The sequence below is a fragment of the Rhineura floridana genome, chromosome 7, assembly GCF_030035675.1.
Source record: "Rhineura floridana isolate rRhiFlo1 chromosome 7, rRhiFlo1.hap2, whole genome shotgun sequence".
NCBI classification, from domain to species: domain Eukaryota; kingdom Metazoa; phylum Chordata; class Lepidosauria; order Squamata; family Rhineuridae; genus Rhineura; species Rhineura floridana.
In genome coordinates this window covers 142334064-142356104 of record NC_084486.1, presented here as the reverse complement: position 1 = coordinate 142356104, position 22041 = coordinate 142334064, and the positions used below count along the sequence as shown (strand labels likewise).

At 42.4% G+C, this 22041-nt stretch overlaps 1 protein-coding gene across 5 annotated transcripts in view; it reads right to left on the bottom strand.

Moving 5' to 3' along the window:
- Window positions 1-3164, bottom strand: part of ATP11B (ATPase phospholipid transporting 11B (putative)) — a 107398-nt gene extending 104234 nt beyond the window's left edge. For 4 of the 5 annotated variants that reach the window (XM_061637399.1, XM_061637400.1, XM_061637398.1 and 1 more), the window contains exon 1: window positions 2707-3164. In XM_061637399.1, coding sequence (XP_061493383.1) covers window positions 2707-2733 — 27 coding nt within the window. In that variant the 5' untranslated portion in view covers window positions 2734-3164. The remainder of the gene's footprint in view (window positions 1-2706) is intronic. The other variant, XM_061637402.1, reaches the window with a different exon arrangement.
- Window positions 3165-22041: the final 18877 nt, after the last annotated feature.

Below are 22041 nucleotides of genomic sequence, written 5' to 3'. Positions count from 1 at the left end.
AATTGCCATTTCACAAAAAGTGGCCCTATTCCCAGGTTAAGTAATCAGGGAAGGTTTCATTCATTATTTCACAGTAAAATAACTTTGTTATTGATCACAGTTTCTACAACAAAGGCTCTTAACATATAAGGAGTGAGAAATGCCGGATGTCCAAGCTGGATTTAGAAAGGGAAGAGGTACCAGAGATCATATCGCAAGCATACAATAGGTAATGGAACGGACCAAAGATTTTAGGAAGAAAATCACCCTGTGCTTTACAGATTATAGCAAAGCCTTTGATTGTGTAGATCATGAAAAACTATGGAATGCTTGAAAAGAAATGGGGGTGCCACAGCATCTGATTGACCTGATGCGCAACCTATACTCTGCACAAGAAGCTACTGCAAGGACAGAAAATGGAGAAACTGATTGGTTCCCAATCGGAAAGGGGGTAAGACAGGGGTGTATTTTATCACCCTATTTGTTTAATCTATATGCAGAACATGTCATATGGAAAGCAGGATTGGACCAAGATGAAGGAGGTGTGAAAATTGGAGGGAGAAATATCAATAATTTAAGATATGCAGATGATAACACACTACTAGCAGAAACCAGTAATGATTTGAAATGAATGCTGATGAAAATTAAACAGGAACGCACAAAAGCAGGACTACAGCTGAACAACAAGAAGACTAAAATAATGACAACAGAAGATTTATGTAACTTTAAAGTTGACAATGAGGACATTGAACTTGTCAAGGACTATTAATACCTTGGTACAGTCATTAACCAAAATGGAGACAAAAGTCAAGAAATCAGAAGGCTACAACTGGCGAGGGCAGCTATGAGAGAACTAGAAAAGGTACTCAAATGCAAAGATGTATTAGTGAACACTAAAGTCAGGATCATTCATACCATGGTATTCCCGATCTCTATGTATGGATGTGAAAGTTGGACAGTGAAAAAAGCAGATAAGAGAAAAATCAACTCATTTCAAATGTGGTGTTGGAGAAGAGCTTTACAGATATCATGGACCACGAAAAAGACAAATAATTGGGTGTCAGAACAAATTAAACCAGAACCATCATTAGAAGCTAAAATGATGAAACTGAGGTTATCATACTCTGGACACATAATGAGAAGTCAAGATTTACTAGAAAAGACAATAATGCTGGGGAAAACAGAAGGGAGAAGAAAAAGAGGAAGACCAAACAAGAGATGGATTGATTCCATAAAGGAAGCCACAGACCCGAACTTACAAGATCTGAACAAGTTGGTTTACAACAGATGCTATTCGAGGTCACCGATTCACAGGGTTGCCATATGTCAAAATCAACTAGAAGGTACATAACAACAACAAATTGATCAGTCACATTCTTGGATCAGATCTTAATTTTCAGTTGTAAAATCCTGGTTAAAAAGTCAACTTGCTGTCAGTGGCAAGTCCAAGTATTGCAGATTTGGTCCCAGGTTTCATTCAAGAACAGAGGTATCTTAAGTACCCACTCTCCACAGGAAAGAATGGAAAAGAAAATACTATGTTTAGTATTAAATACAGCTATAAGCCATTTTCTAGGGTAACAAAACCTTGCCATTCAAAGGTACTTTTCAAAAACATCCTTAAATTGAAAGGTCAGCTTGAGACTAGCCTGGCAACTTCCTTCTCCACCCATCTGCCAACCTAACTTTTCCATAATGATTAGCAGTCTCTGTTTCACTCACTTAGTAAATTGACTAGACAAAAAGCTTAGATGTGGAGGTAGGGAACTACACCTCTGGAACGACAACAGCAAGCCAAAAGAGAAAAGAAAGAAGACTCAGAAGGAAGGTAAAAAGGTAAAGGTGTCCCTGCACTTATAGTGCGAGTCGTTTCCGACTCTTAGAGCGATGTCTTGCCACGTTTATTAGGCAGACCGTATATATGGGGTAGGATTGCCAGTTCCTTCCCCGGCCTTTCTTTACCCCCCAGCATATGCCGGGTACTCATTTTACCGACCACAGATGGATGGAAGGCTGAGTGGACCTCGACCCCTTTTACCGGAGATTCAACTTCCTCCTTCCGTTGGAATCAAACTCCGGCTGTGAGCAGAGCTTCGGCTACGTTACCGCCGCTTGTCATCAAGCCTATCTTCCACAGGAGGCTGCAAGAAGTCTCCCCAGTGAGCTTAGATGTACGTAGAAACATGCCAATCACACTTTTAAGGTGCACACTTTGAAAGCAATTTCAAACTCATTCCCAAAACCTTGAGGAGGAGAGACTTAGAAGGAGAGAACAGGGTACAAAAGCTGGAAGAGGGGAGGAGAGAAAGGTGGCCCACTCGACGGACATTGAGATTAAAGGCAGACATCGGGAGGAGAGCTGGCATCCATCTCTTCCTTTAGCCAGTTAAAAAAAAAAAGTAGTAACAAGTCCTGAGGAAGCAAGAAGCAGGGGGAGAGAGTAGCAAACGAGAGAGTGAACAGGTATTTCAGGCGTGAGAGAGGAAAAAGTGAGGACCGCCAAAAGGGAAAGAGGATGGGAATGGGACAAGGGGTGACACACCCCTCGGAAAGTGGGGGGGGGAGAGGAGTTTCTCAGTTACAGAGGGGGTGAGGAGAGAAAGTTAAGCAGGAGTCCAACCAGTCCTTCTTCTCACAGGGAGGGGCAAACCCCCCTCAGGTGCACTCCTGAGAGAGAAAAAACAGGCGTAGCCCCCCCACCTACCCAAACACATACTCCCCACCTACCAGCTGCTGTCGGATCCACCGCAACATCCCCTCGACCGGCTTCACGGTGGTTCCCACTCCTTCGATGCGGGCGAGGCTTTCCTTCCCCCCCGCTCAACTCCACCCGCTAAAACAAAAATTGCCACCAGTCAGAGCGATACTGCCACTATTATTGTTACTGTTGTTGTTGCTGCTGCCGCCGCCTTCTTTGTCGTCTTCTTTCGCAACCGCTGCTCCCGCTCCCCATCAGCGCAGGGGCTGGGCGCTTCCCTTTAGCGGCAACGCGGAAGTGCCGCGGCTGCGAGCAGCGGGAGCGGCGGCAACAATCGCCACGCGGGGCCCCGGAACAGTCGCGGCTGCCTCCCAGCCGCCATCATGGAGCCCGCCTGCGCCTCCCTAGCCCCGTCACCAAGGGTCTCCCCGCGGTCCGGTCCGCCTCCAGGAAGTGACGAGGAGAGAGAAGCTGGAAGGGGGCGTGGTGTGTGTCTGTGTGTGTAAGAGTCAATTAGCTGAGGCCTGGCTCTTGTATGAGCTGGAACGAGGAGGGCTAGAGGAAGCTTTATTATTTTATTTATTAAATTTATATCCCGCCCTTCCTCACAGTGAGAGCCCAGGGCTACAAACAAAAACACTAAACACTCTCCAAAACTTCATAAAAACACACTTTAAAACATATTAAAACAAAAACATATTTTTAAAAAAGCTTTAAAAACGTCTTAAAAAGAATTCGAACACAGATTTGTGGCATCGTCTCAAGTTATTGTTGGACTCCAACTCCCATCAGCCCCCAGCTCATGTGGCCAGTAGTCAGGGATGATGGGAGTTGGAGTCCAACAACATCGGGAGGGCCAGGCTCCCACCCTGACACTGCTGTAGATTTAAGATGAGATTTCCAATTTGAATGCTTCCATGTGTTGAACGTGGTTTAAAAACACACCCTACACATAAAACAGTACATACGGGGAAAGGGTGTAGCCCACCATGTTTGGGGCTAGTTTTCTAGTTACAGAGAGTTGGGCTTGTTTTACTCAGAGGAGCATTCAACACTCCTGAAGAAACATTCCCTGGACCTGGAAGATCCTAATAATTTTAGACTAGTGGCAAATATCTCCTTTCTGGGCAAGGTTTTGAGAGGGTGGCTGCCAGCCAGATCCAGGGGTTGGTTCTTCCCCTTCTCATGTTGTTGAACATATGCATGAAACCGCTGAGTGGGGTCATACAAGTTTTGGAGGGCATTGTCATCAGTATGCTGATGACATGCACCTCTATTCCTCCTTTTCATCTTCTGCAAGTGAGACAATGGATGTGCTGAATCAGTGCTTGGTTCCGATAATGGATTGGATGAGAGCCAATAAACTGAAGCTTAATCCAGGCAAGACTGAGGTACTGTTGGTGGGTGATTCCTTTGACTAGCTGAATGATGTGCGGCTTGCTCTAGATGTGGTCATACTCTCTCTGAAGGGGCAGGTTCGTAGTTTGGGGGTTCTGGATCCATTGCTGTCACTTGAGACACAGGTGGTTTCAGTGGCGTGGAGTGCCTTCCATCAACTTAGGCTGGTGGCCCAACCGCAACTCTCCCAGGAAATAACCTAGCTATAGTAATCTATGGTCTGGTAACCTCAAGGTCGGACTATTGCAAAGAGCTTTATGTGGGGCTGCCTTAGAAAATGGTTTGGAAGCTTCACTTAGTGCAGAATGCGACTACCGGATTGTTGGCGAGTGCAAGGCAAAGAGATCATATAACCCCAATTCTGTTCCAGTTTCACTGGCTGGCTGTATGCTTCTGAGCCCAATTCAAAGTGCTAGTTTTGACCTATAAAGCTTTTTACAGCTCAGGGCAACAATATCTTCTGAAACGCCTCTCCCAATATGAACTTACCCAGACCCTTAGATCTTCATCAGGAAAAATTTCCTGTTAGAGCCATGCAACAATGGAATCAATTACCTAAAGAGGTAGTGGGCTCTCCGACACTGGAGGCATTCAAGAGGCAGCTGGACAGCCATCTGTTGGGAATGCTTTGATTTGGATTCCTGCATTGAGCAGGGGGTTGGACTTGATGGTCTTATAGGCCCCTTCCAACTCTACTACTACTATTCTATGATTCTTCTAAGGCCCTTCTCTGAGGGAGGCTCGGAAGGTGGTGACAAGGGAGAGGGGCTTTTCAGTGTTGGCTTCTTTTTTGTCCAGGCATTTGATACACTAAGATGATGATGTTTGCATTAGTGTGCTGCCAAAGTTTTTTGTGGCTGTAGGGTGATGGTGGTGGTTTTATTATTTTGTTTTATGGTATGATATATTTATTTTGGTTTTTAACAGTGTTGTAAGTTGCTTGGAGACCTTTGGGTAACAAGCGGCTAATAAATCTAGTAAATAATAATAACAACATTTCCTACCCTTTGTCTGAAGGCCATTGCCTATGCAGGGATCCACAAATGACATCCCCCTTGGTGCCTGCCAAGGATTTGTGCCACTATCTTTTTTAATGTTTTGTTGTTGTTGTTTGGTTGGAGGGAAGCCTTTTTATATTTGTGTGTTTGTTTTATGTTTTGCAGTGTGTGTGCATATAATTTTGCTTGTTTGGGGTGGAGGTTCTGAACATTGCTAGTTTCCCCTGTGAAATGGGTACTTTGTAGTATAAAGGACAGTTTCTTAGATTTCCAAATGTGCCCTTGGGCTCAAAAAAGCTGGAGACTGCTGCCCTAGGAACATTCTACCATTGAGTTACAGCATTCCCATCATACCTTATGAACTGAAAGTGCTCCCAAAAACTCAAGTAATTTTGACCATACTTGCACCTTACATTGAAAGCAGTATTATACCACTTTAAAGAATCCAGGGAACTGTAGCTTGTTAAGGGTGCTGAGAGTTGTCAGGAGACCCCTATCCCCCCCTTTTTTTGAAAAAATGATATTGTTAATTTTTCTTTTTCTCACGCTGTTTGCTACCTGAGTGCAGCGTTATGAGAAGGATGGGCAGGATACAAATCCTTAAATAAATAAATAAATTATCCACCATAGCCTTTTTATATTTAAACGTTATAATCACAGAACTGGCTGGTCTCTCATAGATCATTATCTGGAGTACCCATCTGCCCGCACCTGCCACCACTCACCATTAGGGATGGACAAATCTGTTTTGATTCTGGTTTCTATCACTTTCTCATTTTTCCTTTAAATTCACTCAGGCTGCAATCCAGTACACATCTACTCTGAAGTAAACTCCATTGGGTTCAATAGGACTTACTCCCAGGTAAGTAGGTATTGGATTGCTGCCTAAGTCACATTTCCACATCAGTTTGCAAAAAAAGTACTCATGAACATTTGACAGCATTTTAGTGTGCATTTGCTCAAGTAATCTCCCCCAATATAAGGATTTTTATATGTTGTTTTTATGAATATATTATGCATTTTAAGCATACTTTCCCCTAACAGACATAATTTTGTACACTTTTTTTAGTTTTGGCTGGAGAACTGCATCTCAAAATTGGGAGAAGTGTGAATTTGGAAGGGTTGCTGTACTTTGGTTCACATATTGTTTTTGTAAGCTAGCTTTGTATTAAAATGTGAACGAAACCAAATTTCTCTCCTAACCCCTACTTCTCATCTAAGGTGGAATATAGCTAAAGCACAGAGAAGAACCATAGCGCAGGAGTAGCACACACATTTTGCATGCAGAAAGTCCCAAATCCAATCCCTAGCTGTAACTCCAGTTGAAAAGAATGCGAAAGACCCTCTGCCTGAGACCAAAGAATCTGTGCCTGTCAGAGTAGACAATGTTGAGCTAGATGGACAGTCTGTCCAGGTGTAAAGCATGTGTTCCTTTTCTGGCTGGAGCCTGGCCAACTTGGTTGTGAAAACTTCCAAGGAAATGCTAAAATGCCTCTGTACAGCTTATTTAATTGCCAAACAGAGTGTTTTAATTTGTGCATTTTATTTCAGGTTCAGTGTGCTGTGATAACACTTTACACTGTAAGTTTGTTTTCAAGCAGTAGTACATGTGTAAGGAAGTTGACTTGTTTGTGATTGGTGAAGGATATATTCTGAGAAATGCATCATAGGTGTTCATATGCCTTATTGTTTGCTGATTTAAAAATGATATACAATGCTGATCAACACACACATTTGCTGGGGCTGTGTGCCCTTTGTAATTTAACATTTCCACTTTACGGTGGGTCTGAAATAGCCATTTGCTGTTTATTGTGTTGGTTTCCATAACTATAAACTCACATCAGTATGCAACTGATACGCTTGTACCAAGTACACAAAGCTCTTCTTAATGATGGTAGATACAAATATCTTAACAACAGCTGACAGGTTAGTTTGCTGGCTGTTAAACATGAAGACTGCAATTCTGTGCGTACACTTATCTTGTAGTTAATAAATGAGACTTACTTTGAAGTAGACAGGACGGGATTGTGCTGTAAAAGAATTACAGAATTCACTCAGAATTATAATTCCCAGAATTCCCTATGGCAGAGGGAATTACTATTAAGACAGTTATGCAGTCTGATCCTACACATATTTACTTGGAAGCAAGTCCTGTTGCATTCAGTGAGTCTTTCAATACGATTTGAAGCATTACTTCCAATAGGACTTTGAAGCAACTGTCGTGGAATTTACGACTGAGTTCTTTTTGAGGAGACTTAATAATGAAGCCAAAGCCTGTTTTAAGGTTGTTTATTTCGCTAAGTGCTTAGCCAGAGTAGAGTACAGGACTCAACTCTCTTCGTCAAAATGGTGGTTAGTTACAGACAGTTATATACCTTTACCTCCGTCACAATCATGGCAACAGTTACATTGCTTTATTCTATGTTACAATACTACAATGATGCTCTGCCCCCTGTTCCATCCGTCCTCCCTTCATTCCTGCAATATCAGTGTCCTTGGCACATTTTCACAACAGCACTATTCTCTATTGTCTACGTGACCCCCTGTCTAGGGAAAATGGCAGTCAGACTTGTTCAGTATTGATCAAAATCCACCTCACTCCCCCCTATGGGACTCCTTTCAAGTCCCATCCCAATTTGCATGATAGATAACACCTTCTCTTTCTCCTCCATCTGTTGTCTATCAAATTCCAAGTACATTTGTTTCACTTCAGCCGGTGTTAACATTTGGGTGGTCTTTTGCATGGTACTTTTTAAACAAAACAATACACAATTAACCAAGATATACATGGCAAAGAGGAACAACATACCCAACAATAGTCTTAAGAGGATTGATTTTATCCAGCATCATAGGCCACTGAACCAATCCCCCGGACTCCATTGCCACCCAGAGGTCTTAACCTCTTGCACCTTAGATGCTAATAGGTGAATATTCTCAATAGATCCGGTGATATTTACAGAGCTGTCAACAATGTAGGTGCAGCGTTCTGGGCCAATAAGACCGCAGACTCTGCCTTGCAATGTCAAAAGATAGTCCAACGTTATGCGGTTTTGTAAGACAAACTGTCGGACTTGTTTAAGTTCAGTGTTAATCATAGAAAGGGCATCAGTAGTTTCATTCATGAAGTTCTCCAGCAGAGTACAAATTCTTAAGATATCTAAATGGTTTGCCCCTGCCCCATAAAAGGGGAAGATACCTTGTAGCCAGGACTCACCTGGAGCTTTAAGATCTTTATAAGCTTCCAGGATTTTATGACTTGGGGCTACCCTTCAATAATTTCGTATCAGACCCCTAGGAAAGGTGTCCACAATCCTGATTCCAGGGGCTAGAAGTCCAATATAACAAGTTCCTTTTGCGTTAATGGGTAATTTCTTCCAATCCTTATATCCACAGATCCACCAATAACTATGTGTTGTTCCCATTAAGGGAGGAAGGATGTGAGCAAATCTATTTTGTCTCACCCCTTTCTCGCCATACATAAGCATGGCTATGGTGGCTTCTTCTTGAGTACAGGTTTCATTGTAATATGAGAGCCACTGGTGCCCGAGAGCCATACACAATGGTTCCATTACCCTCTGCCTGTTCCTCATAATTGGCCCAGTGGAGTTACTGAGACTCCATTTACCTTTGGCTCGATGAAGGACCCATTCACATTGGCTGCTACCAATGAATGTTTCTCCCATGAACTTTAAACAAAGTTCACCTTTTGTCCATCCGGACAGGGCTACATACTGAGTAGTATCGAGACTTTTCAGAGACTCATCGCGTTTGAGCCATTTATCTGAGATAAGACCAGTTGCATTCAGAGGTATTCCTACCAGTGGGATACCTTCCTTTTCGTAAATTGGGGTATGCATACAGATCCAGCAAGTACTCTTGTTCATCCCTCTAGCGAGATCGACCATTAGCCTTAGGTATGTGTTCCTACTCCAATCAGGATGTCCTGTAAAAAGGAGGCTATACAATATTAGGAGAGCAAGCCTAACTCCCGCAGGAGCCATATTATAATTGTGATTATAAGAAATAGCAAGCAAACAGCAATGAAGCCAAACATGTCTCTAGTAATGCAAGTCACTGGCCTCCCCACCTCGGTGTGAGAAGGTCCGAAAGAGTCCAATGGGCTACGTGCTACTTCGATAAGCTCAAAGTCTATCTGGGGAGCTGATCTGCCGAAGGGGTTACACCTCATTGGCTCTAGAATGGATACATGTTATTTGTCTTGTCTTCTCAGACACTCTTCGGTTTCGTAGTCCTAACTTCTCCCAGGTAGATAGGATGTCACTCACGAAGTCCTCTGGCAGTGCGAGGGCCTCTCCTCAGATGGTAGGGATAGTGGTCCTTAGGAAGGGACTCCTTTCCCTTGGTCTTTCCTCCTGGTGTCCCGTCAGGATCCGGCTGGCCTCTCTCACTCTCACCTGGCGGCTGGGCCTTTCGACAATGGGATGCGTGTATCCAAGCTGTCCTCGCAGCGATGCGCACTGCGGTAAATGTTGTCAGGAGTATCTGAAAAGGACCCGACCATCGAGGCTGAAGGCAATCTTTTCTCCGAAATTCACGAACCAGGATCCAATCGCCAGGTTGGAACCAATGAGCAGGACAGGAGCGGCTTCCTGGACCTGGGAGGAAAGAGTTCTCAACATTTTGGGAAGATTAGTGCAGTAGACCAGAAGTTCTTTGTGACCCTCCAATAAAGACTGTAATTGGGCTGGGCTGGGTTAATGTCTAAGGCATGGCAAAGCTGTTGTACCACTTTAGCTGTAAAGTGAGTACCTTGATCAGAATCCAATTAGAGAGGTAAGTCAAATCGGGGGATGATGTGTTTAAGCAGTGCCTTGGAGACAGCTGCAGCATCTGCGTGTCGTGATGGAAATGCTTCTACCCAACCAGAAAAATGACAGATGATGACCAATACATATCTGTAGTTCTGGCATTTTGGCATTTCTATGAAGTCCAATTGAACATGCTGAAATGGTCCATAGGCCCAAGGAGTGGTGCCAGTAAGGGGACATTCTGGTTTGCTAACATTGTGTTTTAAACATACTGAACAAGTGGATGCCATTTGGGCCAGAACAGGTGTAATCTTAGGAGCAAACCAGAGAGTCGAAATTTGCAATAGCATCCCCCCTTTGCTCAGGTGAGAAGAGTGATGAGTCGCCTGAGCAAGAGGGAAAAGAAGTGCTTGTGGGGCTACAAAGCGGCCTGAGACATCCCTCCAGACAGAGTCAGGATGTAAGCGACAGCCGACTTCCGGGAAGGGTGACTTCGCTTGTGCCTGCTTTTGGGACGGGCTCCCGCCTCAAAAGAAGCTTATTCAGATATAAATCAGTCAGAACATTTTTTTTTTGACTGATGAAATTTCTCCCGGGCAGGGAGAAACGTAGAGATCAACCTCAAAAGCCTGTTTTTGTTGGGAGGACTGGATTTCATTAATTTATGAGATAAGGTCCAGCCAACAATGCCGGACGGACTTCCGAACAAGCTCTATCTGCTTAAGCGATACGTTTATCTTTTCTTTAAAGAGAGAACGGACTAACAGGCAAGCACCCTTCTTTCTATTATTTTTTTTACTTGGTTTAAATTGTTGCAGCAAAAGGAGATTTGTCAGATTGATCGGCTTTGGACAACTTCTGGGTGAGATATAGCTCTTCTCTGTTATTCACGAAATTAACAGCTTATCTCTGTTTCTGTCGCAAAAAGCTGTCCTGGAAGTGCATTCTAAAGATAATAAACAGAAGAGGGATTTCTATTCCTGATTTCTATTCCGAGGAATATTATATTGTCTGGGACTATTCTCTTTTTGGTCTATTTTATTTTGACGAATCTGCTTCTTCACGACGCCACTAACTGTTTTGATGCTGGGAACTAAATTTGTTTTGCATTCTTGAACATAGAGAGATAAGGCAGGTTGCTCTGTTTATACTGTGATGTCATCAAGCCTGGAATATTAACCCAATTGTTGCTGAAATAAGAAGTGGTTCTTCTTTATTTTTGTTTTGCTTTGTTTTCGTGGTTTTAAAAATGGCAATCAAGAAAGTGGCTGAGAATCTGGAAGTAATTATGTTTCAGAAAATAATGGATGAGATTGAGATAACGAAACAAACCCTGCGACAGGGTAGTAAGGAGCTGAAAATTGAACTGAGCAAAATGACGCAGGAGCTTAAAGAATTAGGGGATCCTGTGAGAGAGGAGAATGAGATCAGAGATGAGAAAAGAAAAAATAAAGGGAAGATACAAGCCCTGGAGATTGGAACAAATGTGGAATTGGAAAAAGATCTGGAGTTTATGGATTTTAGAAATAAAATCTACTGTTTGGAATTTAACGTTATCTCTGAAGAAATTAATGAAGATATTAGAGATAAAGTTATCAATGGCTTGGATAATCTTCTGGACTGGAATGATGTGATGGAGCTTGATATAGAGAAAATCTATGGAATTAACTGCAGCCATGTGACAATGGAAAAACTCTTAAGAGATGAGCCAGTGCATTTTGTAAAAAAGAAGAACGCAGATATGACTTTACAACAGTATTTCAGCAACTTATTCAGAATGGATGGCAAGAAAATATTTGGGATAGAGGAAATTCCCATCAGACTCTTATTATATGACTATGGCTACAACAGCAAGATTATTATGGAATACTGATAATGGAAGATTGGACACTGAAATTACTGGACTTAACAGGACTATTGAAGATGGAAGATGGAACTAATAGGGATAATGGAATAATGGCTATTGAAATTATTGGACCTAACAGATTCTGATGAGATGGATTAATCGAAATGTTTATTTGGACTATGGTTATGACAATAAGATTATTATAATTATTAACGAGATGGATTAATTGACATGTTTATTTGGAGAAAAATTGATAGATATATTTCTTAAAGAATTGAAACCTCTCTTTGACTTTTTGTGGAAAGAATAAAGTAATGTTTATGAGATTTGATGATTAATTAAGATAACTACTGGAGGAAAGTGATTTTATAATATGATTTAAGAGACAGGATTGTTATATATTGTAGACCTATAACGGATTTGATATGTGACAAATGGGAAGTCAACATTTTATTTTTTTTTGTTTAATCATTTTTGTTTTGTTTTGTTTTTTGTCTTTGAATGTTTTATGATTTTGTTTTGTATGTTTTATGAAAATTTGAATAAAAATTATTGTAAAAAAAAAAAAAAAAAAAAAAGGATGTAAGCGACAGCCAAAGTGGACCCAAAGATCTTTTTCATGCTCTGGGGCAGCTTTCTGAAGCAAAGCGAGTTCTGGTAGCTCAGGAACAGATGAGGGGAGGAGAATCAATTGAGAAGGAAGGTGGGGAGAAGGAGGTGCACTAAGAGCAGCAGCCTTAGCAGCAGCATCTGCCAGGCGGTTGCCACCGCTAACAGGATCAGTAGCAGTGGTGTGGGCAGAGCAGTGCATGAGAGCAATAGAATTAGGAAGTTGAAGAGCAGACAGTAAAGCAGAAATAAGAGCTGAATGAGAAATTTGTGTGCCAGCTGAAGTCAAGAATCCTCTGTGACCAAATTTGACCCACAAAATGACAGGTTTTGAAAGCATAAGAAGAGTCTGTATAGATATTAGCAGAGCACCTGGATGCCAGAATGCAGGCTCTCTGTAGAGCCACGAGCTCTGCAGCTTGGGCAGACTGGAGAGTTGGCAGAGAAAAGGTTTCTAGGACTTCATGTGGAGAGCACACAGCACAGCCAATTCTGAGAACTCCTGTGTCATCTCTGAAGCAGGAGCCATCTGTGAAAAGGATAAGATCAGGGTTATCCAGAGGAACGTCACGAAGGTCGGGGCGAGGGGTGGAGAGATGTTCAACGACCTGCAAACAATCATGAGGAGAGATTGAATGAGGTTCTCCATCAGAAGGAAGGGGTGGAAGGGAAGCAGGGTTGAGAGGGGGACAGAGTTGTTAGGTGGGGTAAGCAGAATAGTTCCATTGTCATCATATCCTTGTAAATAAGGAAAGCTATCCACCTCCCAAGGTGAACTAGCTGAAGTAAGAAATGCTGTGAGGTACAAGAACACTAACAGTTCCATAGGAAGTTTGACATTGAGAAGAAAGGAACTGAGTTTTTCTGTGCAGCAGGAGAGAATGCACAGAATGAGGAACCAACACAGCGAGGGAACGTCCTTGCACCAAGTCTTCAGACTTCTGGACAAGCAAAGCTGTACTCCAAGGAGGGTATCCTTTAGCCACCAGGTCGACAGAGTACTTCTGCAACAGAACCCTGAGACTCATGGCCAAAGAGGAAAAAAGGTTTAACATAACAGGAGTCTGGGCCACAGCCTTTCTTAAATCCACAAAGGAAGCCTCACATTCTGCCTTTCATTCAATAGGCTATAAAGTTTGGGATGCAATGCCTAGTATTTAGCCGCTCCCAAAAACCCACAAAGCGGCTTTTTCCTATTACAGGGAAGCACAATACATACAAGAATACCTCGCTGTAGCAGTGAGGCAATCACAGGCTGGATGTCCTCAATTGCTTCAGCTGAGAGAGTGTATTGCTTTACTGATGGGTAAGGTTTATCAGGTGGACACCGAATCTCGATTGGTTCCACTGCTAGCAGCTTTCCCACATCATTCCAAGGAAAGGCCTCTGTAGCTTTAGAAGGAACAATCATGAGGATTAGAAAAGGGAAGATCCGAATGTACCCATCAGAGCTGCAATAACAGTATTGTGCAATTTACACAGAAATTGACAGAACTGGTACCAGGGAAAGAAAGATATGGTCATAGGTGAGTGGAGCAGCTGAAAAGGTTGCTAGTTGACCTCCTACTTCAAACTCCGTCACTATTTCTCCTGATGGTGGATGAGACAGGTCATCTTGATGAACTTTGGACCTGGAAGCATAAGAGTCTATGAGAAATGCTGTGGCTGGCCAGCAACTATAAGAGGAATGGTAGCATCTGAGGTGGAGAAATTAGTTTGAGTCAACATCAGGTTAAAAGTTGAGCATGCTTAAAAACTTTTTCCTTTTTTGAAACTGTTCCTCTGGAAACAACTGCGGGGGTGATGGAGTGTAGGGAGCCCAGTTGTCTTGAAGGTCATCCTCTTGAACACTACTGCTGCAAGAATGCGGTGGGGAGCCAAGGAAGGGTTAATAGGGAAGTGCAGAGCGATTGTACTTTCGGTTTGCAGTATTTCTCAGCTTCTAGCTGTTTCTTTTATTAACTAGCTGGATGCGGGTGTGCAAATTGGCTAAGAGCTTGCGTGGTATGTCCGGGATCCTCAGACTTCCATGGAAGACCCTCATTGTCCTCTCCTACTCCCATTTGAGCTATCAGGGCTGATTTTTTGTTCTGGGGACAGGAGTTCAGAGAGCAGCTGGTTCATGTCAGCCCAAGTTGGATTGTAAACACTAATGATTGCTTCCAGCTTTTCTTTAAATTCATTGGGAGCCTCCCTGAGTTTCGGGAAGATATTGAACCAGTTCATGAGATCTGCAGTTGTCCAGGGAACATGCACAAAAATAATTTGTCTGCCTGCAGTCGATGGGGGAGTGGGGGGTATTGGCGAAGCAGATACATGCCGGCTGGCTGAACTTGGGGAAAGCACCCAGGGAAGTTTTCCGGATTAAACTGGATAGAGGTAAATCCTCCATCACTGTCTTTTCCCCCCCAACTTTATTTGGCAAATGGGGCAGGCATGGCTGTCGATGGATGTAGCTACAATTTCAAACTTTGCTTTTAACCCTTTTTGTAACTCTTGCATCGACAAGATGGGGAAACTGCCCCTTAAATGTTAATTCCTCAGGAGACAGTGGCCATTCTTCTCTAGTAAGTTCAGGTGTGGGGGGTGTTTCTTCTCTTTAGAGCGTTTGGGTATTCCAGAGCTTAAAATGGCACCCGCTCGAGCTGGGAGAGGTGGTGTCTGCTCTGACTGTAAAATAGCATTTGCCTGAGCTTGAGGCTGAGCATTCCCAGCCGTTGGGGCCCAAAATATCTTCTGGTACCTCGTTATAGGGCAGCAAAGGGGCGGTGGCTAGCAAGCTTGGGTACAGAGAGGCAGCAAGGGGCGTTGGCATGCATTTTTTTTCTTGTTCCTTTTCTTTCTCGGTTTTCTTTTTTTCCTCCAGTTGTGCTTTTAACTTTTTGTTAGAATCTTGAAGACTTGTTACTATAGATTTCTGTTTCCTGTGTTCTGCCTCCTCTTTCCACAGGACCCAGAAATCTATATGCCTAGGCTTTGTTTTCTCCAGTTTTCCCCGTAAATAGGTGAGCTTGTCCATGTCAAAAGTGTCATTTCCTCAGGCCAGTTGGAGGTGCACTCACTCCACCAGTGAGTCAGCTTCACCAGCTTTTGAGCAGTTTTTTGGACCCAAACGGGTAACATAATTTCGGCACATGTACCCCAAGGGGTTTTTTTCATCTGGACAAGACACACCTCCAACCATGTTTTGTCCGGAGCTGAAACTGATCAAGCGGTGGAGAAGGGCAGTTTAGAAAGGCCAGGCGTCCCCAGCAGACAGAGAGAAAAAGTTGGAACAGTATCAGTTTCATTCACAGCTCATTAAGATGTCCTCCAAACCTATCCTAACACCCAAACCAGAGACTGTGGGACTGCTTACCCTTTAGTTGTGAGTGTTGGTGTAACCAGGGAGGGACCTTAACGCAGGGGCTTCAGTAAACTATGGGAAATTCTTACCACCTGTCCAGGAGTCCCAGGGTTGGAGGTGGGAGCTAAGTGGGAGGATTTGATCAAAACGAGGTCCTCTTACCTCTCAGAATGTGCACAAACCGCCGCTCCGACCTTCCCCCTTCGGGTTGACCCAGACAGGAGATCCTCACATCCCACTTCGGACACCAAGATTGTCGTGGAATTTACGACTGAGTTCTTTTTGAGGAGACTTAATAATGAAGCCAAAGCCTGTTTTAAGGTTGTTTATTTAGCTAAGCGCTTAGCCAGAGTAGAGTACAGGACTCAACTCTCTTCCTCAAAATGGTGGTTAGTTACAGACAGTTATATACCTTTACCTCCGTCACAATCATGGCAACAGTTACATTGCTTTATTCTATGTTACAATGCTACAATGATGCTCTGCCCCCTGTTCCATCCGTCCTCCCTTCATTCCTGCAATATCAGTGTCCTTGGCACATTTTCACTACAACAGCACTATTCTCTATTGTCTACGTGACCCCCTGTCTAGGGAAAATGGCAGTCAGACTTGTTCAGTATTGATCGAAATCCACCTCACAACTAAGGTTGGTTTACACAAATAGCAGATGAGGTGTTAAAACCGGGGAGGGGGGAAATGGGGACGGACACATAACTGAATGATTTCCCAATACTCATGTAAAAATAGTGTATCCCTTTAGAAGTATAGGCTAGAATTCATCTTCTCAATGTCTGTTTCTGCCTTTCTTATGGCTGTTGATGACCTAGGAGTGGATCATGTGCAGAGTGGCAACAGAGTTTCTAACGCAGGGCAGCGGCACAACTGCAGCAAGAAATCCAGAATGCAATTGAAGCACCTTAGACAGCTCCTTGAAAGTTCAAACTAAAACAATGAGCAGATCCCAATTCCCCACTGACATGGAGCCTCTATCCACCACTGTCAGAATGGATCGAGCATGGCTGGGGTTAGCATGCATATTGCAATAGGGCAGACCATCCAACAGGGAAAGGGGGCGGGTGAAACATGCCATGCTATTGCTCCACATGTTTGCCCTTTGGCCAATGAAATGTAAAATGTAATTGCCAAGGCTTCCCAGGATGTTTTATATCTGGTTTGTTGTTGTTATGTGCCTTCAGGTCGATTACGACTTATGGCGACCCTATGAATCAACGACCTCCAAGAGCATCTGTTGTAAACTACCCTGTTCAGATCTTGTAAGTTCAGGTCTGTGGCTTCCTTTATGGAATCAATCCATCTCTTGTTTGGCCTTCCTCTTTTTCTACTCCCTTCTGTTTCCCCCAGCATTATTGTCTTTTCTAGTGAATCGTGTCTTCTCATTATGTGTCCAAAGTATGATAACCTCAGTTTCATCATTTTAGCTTCTAGTGACAGTTCTGGTTTAATTTGTTCTAACACCCAATTATTTGTCTTTTTCGTGGTCATGGTATGTGCAAAGCTCTCCTCCAACACCGCATTTCAAATTAGTTGGTTGTTCTTTTATCCACTTTTTTCACTGTCCAACTTTCACATCCATACATAGAGATCAGAAATACTATGGTCTGAATGATCCTGAATTTAGTGTTCAGTGATACATCTTTGCATTTGAGGACCTTTTCTAGTTCTCTCATAGCTGCCCTCCCCAGTCCTAGCCTTCTTCTGATTTCTTGACTATTGTCTCCATTTTGGTTAATGACTGTACCAAGGTATTGATAATCCTTGACAAGTTCAATGTCCTTATTGTCAACTTTAAAGTTACATAAATCTTCTGTTGTCATTACTTTAGTCTTGTCGTTCAGCTGTAGTCCTGCTTTTGTGCTTTCCTGTTTAATTTTCATCAGCATTCGTTTCAAATCATTACTGGTTTCTGCTAGTCATTCATTAATGCATTCATTGATTGGCGATCACTCGTGGCCGAGTAAGATTGTTTTTCAAGATAAGGTCTTTAACAGTGGGTCAACAAGTGACTGTGGAGGCCAATTCTAGATCCACACAGCCTCCCACAGTGAGGACATAGGTTTCCAGATGGAAGACAGTCACGATGAAGATTTGCTTGATGTCCCTTTTGCCCTGTACTTGTGCTCCTTCAAAGTCCATAGCACCTTTGATAATGGCCTACCTCCAATTGGGACGCTCATGGACCAAGGCTTCCCAGATCTCGATGCTCATGTTACATTTTTGTAGATTAGCTTTAAGAACATCTTTAAACCTCTTTTGCTGTCTACCAATATTCCATTTTCCATCCTTAAGTTGGGAGTAAAGTAGGTGCTTTGGAAGATGGTGATCAGGCATTCGAACAACATGGCCAGTCCAGTGAAGTTGATGTTGAATGATCATACCAGTTTCAACACTGGTAGTCTTTGCTTCTTCCAAAACGCTAACATTCGTCCGTCTGTTTTCCCAAGTAATTTGCAGAATTTTCTGGAGGCAGCATTGGTGGAATCTTCCAAGAAGTTGGGAATGGTATTTCTAAATGGTCCATGTTTCAAAGGCATACAGTAAGGTCGGTAGTACAGTGGCTTTGTAAATAAGCATTTTGGTCTCCCTGAGAATATCCCGATCCTTGAACACTCTATGCTTCATTCGGGAGAATGTGGCACTCACAGAGCTCAGACGATGTTGAATTTCAGCATCGATGTCAGCTTTTACAGAGATATGGCTTCCAAGAAAGGAAAAGTGATTATAGAGAGATGGCTTCCAAGATAGGATCCTTGCAAGATTTTACCTGCGGCAGCAAGAAGAGAGCTGCCTCGATAGTTCCCACAATCTGTTCTATCACCCTTCTTAAAAAGAGTGATTATGGCATCCCTAAAGTCTTCCAGGATCTCCTCCCTCATCCAGCATCGCACCATTAAGCTGGATTGATGGTGCTACAGAGGGACTAGTTCGCACCTGTTGATGAAGCACTTTAGTTTTTTTGATATTAAGTGAGAGCCCAAGCTTTCCATATGCTTCTCCAAAGACATTTAGCATAGTTTGAAGATCTTTTACTGAATGTGCAGAGACTACATTATCATCGGCATACTGAAGTTCTACAACAGAGGTTTTTATTTTATTTATTTATTTGTTTCATTTATAAACCGCCCATAGCAAGTAGCTCTCTGGGCGGTGTACAAAAAGGTTAAAATTACCTTACTTTTTGCTTTCAGCCTACTGAGATTAAAAAGCTTTCCATCTGATTTCCATACCAGTAGGAAGTGTCCCTTCAATAAGGTGTAGAATCATAGCAATGAAGATAGCAAATAAGGTCGGAGCAATGATGCATCCCTGTTTTACACCTGATGTGACACTGAATGGATCACTCTGAAAGCCATTGTTATCCAAAATTGTCGCTGTCCTGTTGTCATGAAGGAGTTGGAAAATATTCACCAATTTATCAGGGCAGCCAGTTTTCAGAAGGATGGTCCAGAGAGCAGTTCGATTCACAGTGTCAAAGGCCTTTGTCAGATCAATAAACACCATATATAAAGGTTGATTCTGCTCCCAGCATTTTTCTTGAAACCGTAATGCAGTGAAGATCATGTCCACTGTCCCCCTGGAAAGGCAGAAACCATTTGGGGGTTCGGGGAGGGTATCTTCTGAGATAGGTAGGAGGCAATTTGCGAGATCCTTGCAAGGATTTTACCTGCGGTAGCAAGAACAGAACTGCCTTAATAGTTCCTACAATCTGTTCTATCACCCTTCTTAAGAAGAGTGATAATTATGGCATCCCTAAAGTCTTCCGGGATCTCCTCCCTCATCCAGATTTTTTCGATGAGCTTATGAAGTTGTTGTGTAACTTCAGGCCCATCTTCTTTAAAGTCTTCAGCAGGAATCCCATCAGGTCCACTAGCTTTGTTATTCTTCATTTGATTAATGGCTTTACAGACTTCACCCAAATTAGGAGATACTGCAAGCTCGTCTCTAGTTTGTTGTTGTGGAATTTGCGAGAAGTCCTTACCAGCCACAATAGAGTTACGATTAAGGAGGTCATGGTAATGCTCTTTCCAATAAAGTGCAATAGACTCTTGGTCCTTTAGAAGTTTGGTACCATCTAATGAACGTAAGGGATTTGTACCATCATTTGCTGGTCTATAGATGGCCTTTGTGGCATTAAAAAAGCCCCGTGCATCATGAGCATCTACAAAATGCTGGATTTCTTGAGCTTTCTTTATCCACCAGGTGTTCTTACGTTCTCTAGTTCTTCTTTGGACCTCAGCCTTTGCACTGGCAGAGATTTTTTTCTTAGCTTTCAACACTTTCAACAGCATTTCAAATCATTACTGGTTTCTGCTAGTAGTATGATATCATCCACCTATCTTAAATTATTGATATTTCTCCCTCCAATTTTCACACCTCCTTCATCTTGGTCCAATCCTGCTTTCCGTATGATATGTTCTGTGTATAGATTAAACAAATAGGGTGATAAAATACACTCGTCTCACCCCCTTTCCGATTGGGAACCAATCGGTTTCTCCATATTCTGTCCTTGCAGTAGCCTCTTGTGCAGAGTATAGGTTGCACATCAGGACAATCAGATGCTGTGGCACCCCCATTTCTTTTAAAGCATTCCATAGTTTTTCATGGTCTACACAATCAAAGGCTTTGCTGTAATCTATAAAACACAGGGTGATTTTCTTCTGAAATTTCTTCGTCTGTACCATTATCCGACGTATGTTTGCGATATATCTGGTGCTGCTTCCTTTTCTAAATCCAGCTTGGACTTCTGACATTTCTCGCTCCATATATGGTAAGAGCCTTTGTTGTAGAAGTACCTGGTTTTAGTATTGCTTTATAGCACTGCTGGATTTTATTGTTGATTTATGACTCCTCCTCCTGTTTTTTTTTTTTAATGGAGTATATACTTCTAATTTTTGAATTGTATAGTGCCCTGGGAGTCTTCTACTGAAGGATGGCTGATAAACAGAGGTATCTGTTTACTTAATAATTGTTTTCATTAACAGTATCATGTTGAAATGTCCACAGTGGAAATCACCCAGCATATCTTTACTTGCTGAATTTCTTTTTGTGGAAGTAATAAATAGCTGATGATAATTTTGATGCAAATCACTGAACAATAAGATTTAAGGAATGTTGCAAGACAGACTAGAAGGGTGCATCCAGATCTAATTTGTGATAACAGCATTGCATTGTCTTGTTAGCATTTCTAGGATGGCTTTTCCACACATTATACAGGGGGTCAGTCCAGAAGCATGGCTCGTGCCAACAAAGAATCGTGCCTTCAGTGTTCTGGGCCCAATTCTTTGAAATGACTTCCCAGTAGAAGCTAGACAGGCACCGTTCCTGCTGAGTTAAAACCATTTTATTTTGGAAGACCTTTGCATCATGAATGTTTCTCTGCTGTTTTATGTTTTCTGATGTTTGTTTAATTTTTTGAGATTTTAAATTTCTGAGGTTTTAAGTTTTTGAGGTTTAATTTATATTTTAAATTATGTATATTGTATATTTTTATTGTTTTAAGCCACTTTCAGACCTAGATGGTGAAAAGTTGGATATAAAATTTTAAAAAATAAATAAATCTGGGTTTCCCACTGAAAGTAGACTAGATGGAGAACCAAGAATGTCCTCAACGGCAGGACAGGCGGAGGACAACAATGTGTATGTTACAACGGCTGTGAAGGCGGATGAAGGCTGCAGCAGATAAAAGACTTCCAATCGTCGTGGTATCCACGGCATTGGATCAAAGCCTTTTTCTGTCAAGATTGTGTGTTGATTGTTGTGCGCCGATCTCCCCACATAAAACAAATTCATGCACAGGTGTCTTACATAACAAAAGTCCCATGGCGATTAGCGAATGGCGACAGGGGCAGGACTGTGAAATCCAGAAGCCCCTAGTCATGGACTGGCACATCGGCAGTGGATACAAATTCAGACGGATCCATTGTTAAAGATTTTATTTTGGAAGACAATCTTACTCGGTCACGAGTGATTGCCAAGAGAGAGAAGAGAAGAGAAGATGGAGAACCACAGTCAGTTTTGGTTTCCTGGTAATGTTTTCATCCACAAGATTGTACCCATTTTGTTCACATGTCTACAAGTATGCAGTTAAAATGCCTTAGGTGTATACCTAAAAAACACTCATGTGTAAATCAAACCTAAAAGCAGCTGTGCAAGTACAAGCTGCCATGTGTTTTATAGCCTTGAAGAGACATTTGTCTGATCCTTTAATTACTGGTTAAATTGATCAGAAGCCAATCTCTCTGTAGTTATGAGTATACTAGATATATACAGGCCGTAACTCACTTGTTATTTAACTCAATAGCAAAGTCCTCCAATCCAGTGTTACCAGAACTACATCCACTGTGTACATATCTACCAAATGAAGGAAAGTTTAAATGTGT